Source organism: Oncorhynchus gorbuscha, linkage group LG15 (assembly GCF_021184085.1).
Source record: "Oncorhynchus gorbuscha isolate QuinsamMale2020 ecotype Even-year linkage group LG15, OgorEven_v1.0, whole genome shotgun sequence".
Lineage (NCBI taxonomy): Eukaryota > Metazoa > Chordata > Actinopteri > Salmoniformes > Salmonidae > Oncorhynchus > Oncorhynchus gorbuscha.
The window spans coordinates 85,303,099-85,311,653 of NC_060187.1; the positions used below are offsets into that span (position 1 = coordinate 85,303,099).

Genomic DNA, 8,555 nt, shown 5'->3' on the forward strand with positions numbered 1-8,555 from the left:
GAGGGTGGAGAGGAGGATCTGATGGTTCACAGTATCGAAGGCAGCCGATAGATCTAGAAGGATGAGAGCAGAGGAGAGAGAGTTAGCTTTAGCAGTGCGGAGCGCCTCCGTGATACAGAGGAGAGCAGTCTCAGTTGAATGACTAGTCTTGAAACCTGACTGATTTGGATCAAGAAGGTCATTCAGAGAGAGATAGCGGGAGAGCTGGCCAAGGACGGCACGTTCAAGAGTTTTGGAGAGAAAAGAAAGAAGGGATACTGGTCTGTAATTGTTGACATCGGAGGGATCGAGTGTAGGTTTTTTCAGAAGGGGTGCAACTCTCGCTCTCTTGAAGACGGAAGGGACGTAGCCAACGGTCAGGGATGAGTTGATGAGCGAGGTGAGGTAAGGGAGAAGGTCTCCGGAAATGGTCTGGAGAAGAGAGGAGGGGATAGGGTCAAGCGGGCAGGTTGTTGGGCGGCCGGCCGTCACAAGACGCGAGATTTCATCTGGAGAGAGAGGGGAGAAAGAGGTCAGAGCACAGGGTAGGGCAGTGTGAGCAGAACCAGCGGTGTCGTTTGACATAGCAAACGAGGATCGGATGTCGTCGACCTTCTTTTCAAAATGGTTGACGAAGTCATCTGCAGAGAGGGAGGAGGGGGGGGGAGGGGGCGGCAAAGAGCTTCCTAGGGTTAGAGGCAGATGCTTGGAATTTAGCGTGGTAGAAAGTGGCTTTAGCAGCAGAGACAGAGGAGGAAAATGTAGAGAGGAGGGAGTGAAAGGATGCCAGGTCCGCAGGGAGGCGAGTTTTCCTCCATTTCCGCTCGGCTGCCCGGAGCCCTGTTCTGTGAGCTCGCAATGAGTCATCGAGCCACGGAGCGGGAGGGGAGGACCGAGCCGGCCTGGAGGATAGGGGACATAGAGAGTCAAGGGATGCAGAGAGGGGAGGAGAGGAGGGTTGAGGAGGCAGAATCAGGAGATAGGTGGGAGAAGGTTTGAGCGGAGGGAAGAGATGATAGGATGGAAGAGGAGAGAGTAGCGGGGGAGAGAGAGCGAAGGTTGGGACGGCGCGATACCATCCGAGTAGGGGCAGTGTGGGAGGTGTTGGATGAGAGCGAGAGGGAAAAGGATACAAGGCAGTGGTCGGAGACTTGGAGGGGAGTTGCAATGAGGTTAGTGGAAGAACAGCATCTAGTAAAGATGAGGTCGAGCGTATTGCCTGCCTTGTGAGTAGGGGGGGAAGGTGAGAGGGTGGCGTCAAAAGAGGAGAGGAGTGGAAAGAAGGAGGCAGAGAGGAAAGAGTCAAAGGTAGACGTGGGGAGGTTAAAGTCGCCCAGAACTGTGAGAGGTGAGCCGTCCTCAGGAAAGGAGCTTATCAAGGCATCAAGCTCATTGATGAACTCTCCGAGGGAACCTGGAGGGCGATAAATGATAAGGATGTTAAGCTTGAAAGGGCTAGTAACTGTGACAGCATGGAATTCAAAGGAGGCGATAGACAGATGGGTAAGGGGAGAAAGAGAGAATGACCACTTGGGAGAGATGAGGATCCCGGTGCCACCACCCCGCTGACCAGACGCTCTCGGGGTGTGCGAGAACACGTGGGCGGACGAAGAGAGAGCAGTAGGAGTAGCAGTGTTGTCTGTGGTGATCCATGTTTCCGTCAGTGCCAAGAAGTCGAGGGACTGGAGGGAGGCATAGGCTGAGATGAACTCTGCCTTGTTGACCGCAGATTGGCAGTTCCAGAGGCTACCGGAGACCTGGAACTCCACGTGGGTAGTCCCTCTAAGCGCAAACCAGACGGGATGGTATATCGCTGCAGAATGTTGTGGTAGCCATGCTCGTTAAGTGTGCCTTGAATTCTAAATGAATCACTGACCATGTCAGCAGCAAAGCACCCCCACACCATCACACCTCAATGCTTCACGGTGGGAACTACACATGCAGAGATCATCTGTTCACCTACTCTGCATCTCACAAAGACACGGCAGTTGGAACCAAAAATCTCACATTTGGACTCATCAGACCAAATGACCCTGGGACTAAACACCTCCCTATGCAACTGAATCCTGGATGTCCTGATGGGCCGCCCCCAGATGGTAAGGGTAAGCAACAACACGTCTGCCACACTGATCCTCAACACTGGAGCCCCTCAGGGGTGCGCGCTTAGTCCCCTCCTGTACTCCCTGTTCACCTACAACTGCATGGCCAAACACGACTCCAACACCATCATTAAGTTTGCTGACGACACAACAGTGGTAGGCCTGATTACCAACAGAATGAGACTGCCTATAGGGAGGAGGTCAGAGACGTGGCAGTGTGGTACCAGGACAACAACCTCTCCCTCAATGTGAGCAAGACAAAGGAGCTGGTCGTGGACTACAGGAAACGAGGGCCGAACAGGCTCCTATTAACATTGATGGGGCTGAAGTGGAGCGGGTCGAGAGTTAAGTTACTTGGTGTCCACATCACCAACAAACTATCAAGATCCAAACACACCAAGACAGTGGTGAAGAGGCACGACAACACCTTTTCCCCTCAGGAGACTGAAAAGATTTGCCATGGGTCCCCAGATCCTCACCATCGAGAGCATTCTGACCAGTTGCATCACTGCCTGGTATGGCAACTGCTCGGCATTTGACCATAAGGCGCTACAGAGGGTATTGCGTACGGCCCAGTACATCACTGGGGCCAAGCTTCCTTCCATCCAGGACCTATATACTAGGCGGTGTCAGAGGAAAGCCCCCAAAAAATGTCAGACTCCAGTCACCCAAGTCATAGACTGTTCCGCACGGCAAGTGGTACCGGAGCGCCAAGGCTAGGACCAAAAGGCTCATTAACAGCTTCTACCCCTCAAGCCATAAGACTGCTGAACAATTCATCAAATGACTATTTGATAGTCAAATGATAGTCATTGATAGTCAATGATAGTCAAATGATAGTCATTGATAGTCAATTGATAGTCAAATGACTATCAAATGACTACTACCCGGACTATTTACATTGACACTCCCCTTGGTACCGGTACCCCCTGTAAATAGCCTCATTATTGTTATTTTTTACTTTAGTTTATTTGGTAAATATTTTCTTAACTATTTCTTGAACTGCATTGTTGATTAAGGGCTTGTAAGTAAGTATTCGGCACATATGACAAAATAAAGTTTATTTTCCACCGGTCTAATGTCCATTGTTCATGTTTCTTGCCCCAAGCAAGTCTCTTCTTATTATTGGTGTCCTTTAGTAGTGGTTTCTTTGCAGCAATTCGATCATGAAGGCCTGCATCACACAGTCTCCTCTGAACAGTTGATGTTGAGATGTCTGTTACTTGAACTCTGAAGAATTTATTTGGGCTGCAATTTCTGAGGCTGGTAAATCTAATAAACTTATCCTCTGCAGCAGAGGTAACTCTGGGTCTTACTTTCCTGTGCCGGTCCTCACGAGAGCCAGTTTCATCATAGCGGTTGATGGTTTTAAGACTGCTCTTGAAGAAACTATCAAAGTTATTGACATTTTCCGTATTGACTGACCATGTCTTAAAGTAATGATGAGTAATGTCGTTTCTCTTCGCTTATTTGAGCTGTTCTTGCCATAATATGGACTTGATCTTTTACCATATAGGGCTATCTTCTGTATACACCCCTACCTTGTCACAACACAACTGATTGGCTAAAACACATTAAGAAGGAAAGAAATTCCATGAAGCACACCTGTTAATTGAAATGCATTCCAGGTGACTGCCTCATGAAGCTGGTTGAGAGAATTCCAAGAGTGTGCAAATCTGTCATCAAGGCAAATGGTGGCTACTTTGAAGAATCTCAAATAACATGAAATATATTTTGATTTGTTTAACACTTTTTTTGGTTATTACATTATTCCATATGTGTTATTTCATAGTTTTGATGTCTTCACTATTAGAAAATAAACCCTTGAATGAGTACAGTAGGTGTGTCCAAGCTTTTGACTGGTGCTGTAGCTTTCACCTATCCTGTCCTTTCAGATTACTGGACAAGAAGGAAAGGAGAATAGGAAAGGAAGCCACTTTACACTATTGAGATGAGCCTGTTGTGTTGAATGAAAGGAAAACAGGCTGATCAGGCCTGTAGTATGTCCCCCTCTGCTGGTATGACACTAGTAGTATTGGAGCGTTCTCCACCTCTATCATCAACACCTAAAATACAATTTCCTTTATTAGTTCAACAATATGGAACACAGACTCTTAAGTCTGTCGACATGTTTGGGTATTTTTGTTGATTAAATAATCTTATCCTGGAGCAGAATTGTTTTGTTTGCATATGAAAATGGATGTTTTAGCAGTTTCTACCCCTCTTTAGTGTCCACAGCACACTCTTTTCCTAATAGCTTTGGCAAAGAGTTCATCACTGCGTTCCCGGAGAACATCGCCTTTTACCATCCCACTCAGCCTTACAACAGAATTGTAATCACAGCACTACACAGTGACACCACGGTAATTGTGAAAATGAGGGAACTGGGTTCCACAGATACCAGGAACCTGAATGCAGCACAGGAAGTTGTGATTCAGACAAGTTGGATAAGTGCAGAACTCAAGAGGTCAAAGTTCTCTAACAACACAATCCATGTGACCAGCAACAAAGACATCAGTGTCCTTGCCATCAGCCAAAGAGGTGAAAGCATCCAGGCCACGGTAGTCCCACCGGTGGAGAGCTTGGGTACAGAGTACCATGTCCCCCCTATACCTGAGATGAAGCATCCTCAGCCTCAAATAGACCCAGGGAACCATTTGTTTAGGCTCATCATCATAAACAATAAAGAAACTAACGAGGTCACCATCTCAGGGCCAGCAGGTGAGAACGAGACTGTCTCACTCCAGCCGTTCCAACTGGTTCAACTCGGGCTCAATAGATCGCTGCCAGAGCCACACGTATTGGCCGACCACCCTGTGGCGGTTCTGTACAGCCACCCATGTGCTGCCACAACTAACTGCACCTGTAGTTTTCTGTTCAGCCCTCTGTACCCCGTCACAGCTTGGGGGTCAGAATACCTCGTGCACCCCTCTTTGGAGAATGGAGCTTTGAATGAAACTACCTTCCTGCTGACGACCAACCAAAGTGTGAGTTTACTCAGCGAACCCCCCACAGAGCCCCTCCAACTGCAGTCTTCCCACGAGCTGCCCTTCTATCCCTTCCTCCCTGGTGGCTCGTCCCTGGTCAAGACCTCCAGTCTTGTCTCCCTGACCCTCCACAGGCCAGGCCTACTCCTCAGCCTCATCCCAACGCATAGCTTCTCCACCTGCTACCTCCTCCACTCCCTCAACGCCATGAGGAACCAGGCCCTGTTAGTAGCCCCCACAGCCCAGACAGAGGGGGTGCATCAGGGGAACACAGCCCTGGATGTCACATGGACTCCCATGATGGGGACCGAGTACTCCTGGGCACTCATTGACTTTGGAACAGAATACAGGAGGCATGTCATCTGGCATAGTTCCTCCAAAATGGCTGCTTACTACTTGGGAGAGACAAACGGCATGGTTTTTGGGAATCCGGCTGCCAGCATCAGCACAGATCCAGGTATGGTGTTGTAGAGGTTTCATAGTGTTGTATTGCTGTGATTTATGCATATCATTCATGTCTGTTGTATGCCAGTTTTTTATAGGAATATATTGATTGCTCTCGTATGCGTGCACTTGTGTGTTTGTATGCACAGATTCTAAGGGCTGTTTGCTGAGGCCAGAGGTTGTGACACTTGGGGATGAGCAGGGTGGCTGGCCCGAGTCTCTGAAGTACTGCCAAGATCAGGGCTACAGTCTGGTCAGCCTGAACACAGAAGAGTTTCTACTTCAAGTGACCAATAAACTGAGGGAGACGCAGGGTCAGGTGTGGATAGGCCTCCGTCGGAGCTCACTGACAGGGCAGTGGTACTGGCTGAGCAAGGCTGCTGTGTCCTTCAGTCACTGGGCCCAGGGCGAGCCAGGGACCCCCATACAGGGCCAGTGTGCCATGATGACACTGGACCCCCAGGGAAACTATACCTGGAGCGACCAGAGCTGCTGTGAAGCTCTCCCAGCTGTCTGCTACAGAGAGCCACTACACTTCCCCCTCCAGTAGAGCTCTATACATGACCAGGTCCCTTTCTGTAGTACCCTTCAGACATTATGCGCACTAGATTCAAGCCCCTTTGTGAAGGGCATTTCATAAGATATATTCTCTAAACAGCTATACTGTATGTCTCAATCCAGAATGATTGAAACCGACTGATGTCTCTGATCTAGGACTTCTTGACAAATAAGACTGTTTTTACTTGTTATTCATATTACAGGTCCAAACCTGATTGTATCAAATCAATGAAATATTATCTACTGTAGTCTTGTGTAAAGTCTTTGATAAGGTGTAACATATGAAGTGAAATACTGAGGAGTTAACTAGATAAAAGTTTTCCTTTTGCAAATGATATAGACTGGTTGGTTGATTAGCTGCAAAACCGACACTTGTGCAATTATGGGGTGAAACACCTGGTTGGCTTAGACTATTGACAACATGTAAACTATATTTAATCTCAATGTTTATTAAAAAAAATACATTTGCACAATGAGCACTTGTCTCTCAAATACATTGTTACAGTTATTGGTTAGCTAGATAGCTAATTTTAGCCATATTAGCATAGATGTGAAATTAATCAAAATTCCCCAACAAGACAAGGTATCAAGAACAAGATAAAAACCTGCTGAAACGAGACACCTGGAGTACAATTCCCCACATGGCAGCGTCTTGTTATATTACCTTAAATTACATTAAATGTGGCATATTTGTAAAACAAGCTATGCTTGAGCTCTATTCTTTAAACCACCACAACCACAATAAATATACCATCGAGGACAGCTTTTTTTCCATCTACGTAACATTGCAAAAATCAGAAACTTTCTGTCCAAAAATGATGCAGAAAAATTCATCCATGCTTTTGTCACTTCTAGGTTAGACTACTGCAATGCTCTATTTTCCGGCTACCCGGATCAAGCACTAAATAAACTTCAGTTAGTGCTAAATACGGCTGCTAGAATCCTGACTAGAACCAAAAAATTTGATCATATTACTCCAGTGCTAGCCTCTCTACACTGGCTTCCTGTCAAAGCAAGGGCTGATTTCAAGGTTTTACTGCTAACCTACAAAGCATTACATGGGCTTGCTCCTACCTACCTCTCTGATTTGGTCCTGCCGTACATACCTATACGTACGCTACGGTCACAAGACGCAGGCCTCCTAATTGTCCCTAGAATTTCTAAGCAAACAGCTGGAGGCAGGGCTTTCTCCTATAGAGCTCCATTTTTATGGAACGGTCTGCCTACCCATGTCAGAGACGCAAACTCGGTCTCAACCTTTAAGTCTTTACTGAAGACTCATCTCTTCAGTGGGTCATATGATTGAGTGTAGTCTGGCCCAGGAGTGGGAAGGTGAACGGAAAGGCTCTGGAGCAACGAACCGCCCTTGCTGTCTCTGCCTGGCCGGTTCCCCTTTTTCCACTGGGATTCTCTGCCTCTAACCCTGTTACGGGGGCTGAGTCACTGGCTTGCTGGGGCTCTCTCGTGCCGTCCCTGGGGAGGGATGCGTCACCTGGGTGGGTTGATTCACTGTTGTGGTCGGCCTGTCTGGGTCCCCCCCTTGGGTTGTACCGTGTCGGAGATCTTTGTGGGCTATACTCGGCCTTGTCTCAGGATGGTAAGTTGGTGGTTGAAGATTTCCCTCTAGTGGTGTGGGGGCTGTGCTTTGGCAAAGTGGGTGGGGTTATATCCTTCCTGTTTGGCCCTGTCCGGGGTGTCCTCGGATGGGGCCACAGTGTCTCCTGACCCCTCCTGTCTCAGCCTCCAGTATTTATGCTGCAGTAGTTTATGTGTCGGGGGCTAGGGTCAGTTTGTTTATCTGGAGTACTTCTCCTGTCCTATTCGGTGTCCTGTGTAAATCTAAGTGTGCGTTCTCTAATTCTCTCCTTCTCTCTTTCTTTCTCTCTCTCGGAGGACCTGAGCCCTAGAACCATGCCCCAGGACTACCTGACATGATGACTCCTTGCTGTCCCCAGTCCACCTGGCCATGCTGCTGCTCCAGTTTCAACTGGCCTGGGCCCTAGGACCATGTCCCAGGACTACCTGACATGAGGACTCCTTGCTGTCCCCAGTCCACCTGGCCATGCTCCTGCTCCAGTTTCAACTGACCTGAGCCCTAGGACCGTGCCCCAGGACTACCTGACATGATGGCTCCTTGCTGTCCCCAGTCCACCTGACTGTGCTGCTGCTCCAGTTTCAACTGTTCTGCCTTATTATTATTTGACCATGCTGGTCATTTATGAACATTTGAACATCTTGGTCATGTTCTGTTATAATCTCTACCCGGCACAGCCAGAAGAGGACTGGCCACCCCACATAGCCCGGTTCCTCTCTAGGTTTCTTCCTAGGTTTTGGCCTTTCTAGGGAGTTTTTCCTAGCCACCGTGCTTTTACATCTGCATTGTTTGCTGTTTGGGGTTTTAGGCTGGGTTTCTGTACAGCACTTTGAGATATCAGCTGATGTACGAAGGGCTATATAAATAAATTTGATTTGATTTGATTTGATCCTC

General features: G+C 48.0%; 1 protein-coding gene across 1 annotated transcript; it reads left to right on the forward strand.

Moving 5' to 3' along the window:
- The first annotated feature begins 4,315 nt into the window (after window positions 1-4,315).
- Window positions 4,316-6,652, forward strand: LOC123997925 (IgGFc-binding protein). Its single transcript, XM_046302651.1, has 2 exons — window positions 4,316-5,522; window positions 5,659-6,652. Exons 1-2 carry the CDS (start codon window positions 4,454-4,456, stop codon window positions 6,057-6,059), a joined length of 1,470 nt encoding a protein of 489 aa, XP_046158607.1. The 5' UTR covers window positions 4,316-4,453; the 3' UTR covers window positions 6,060-6,652.
- Window positions 6,653-8,555: the final 1,903 nt, after the last annotated feature.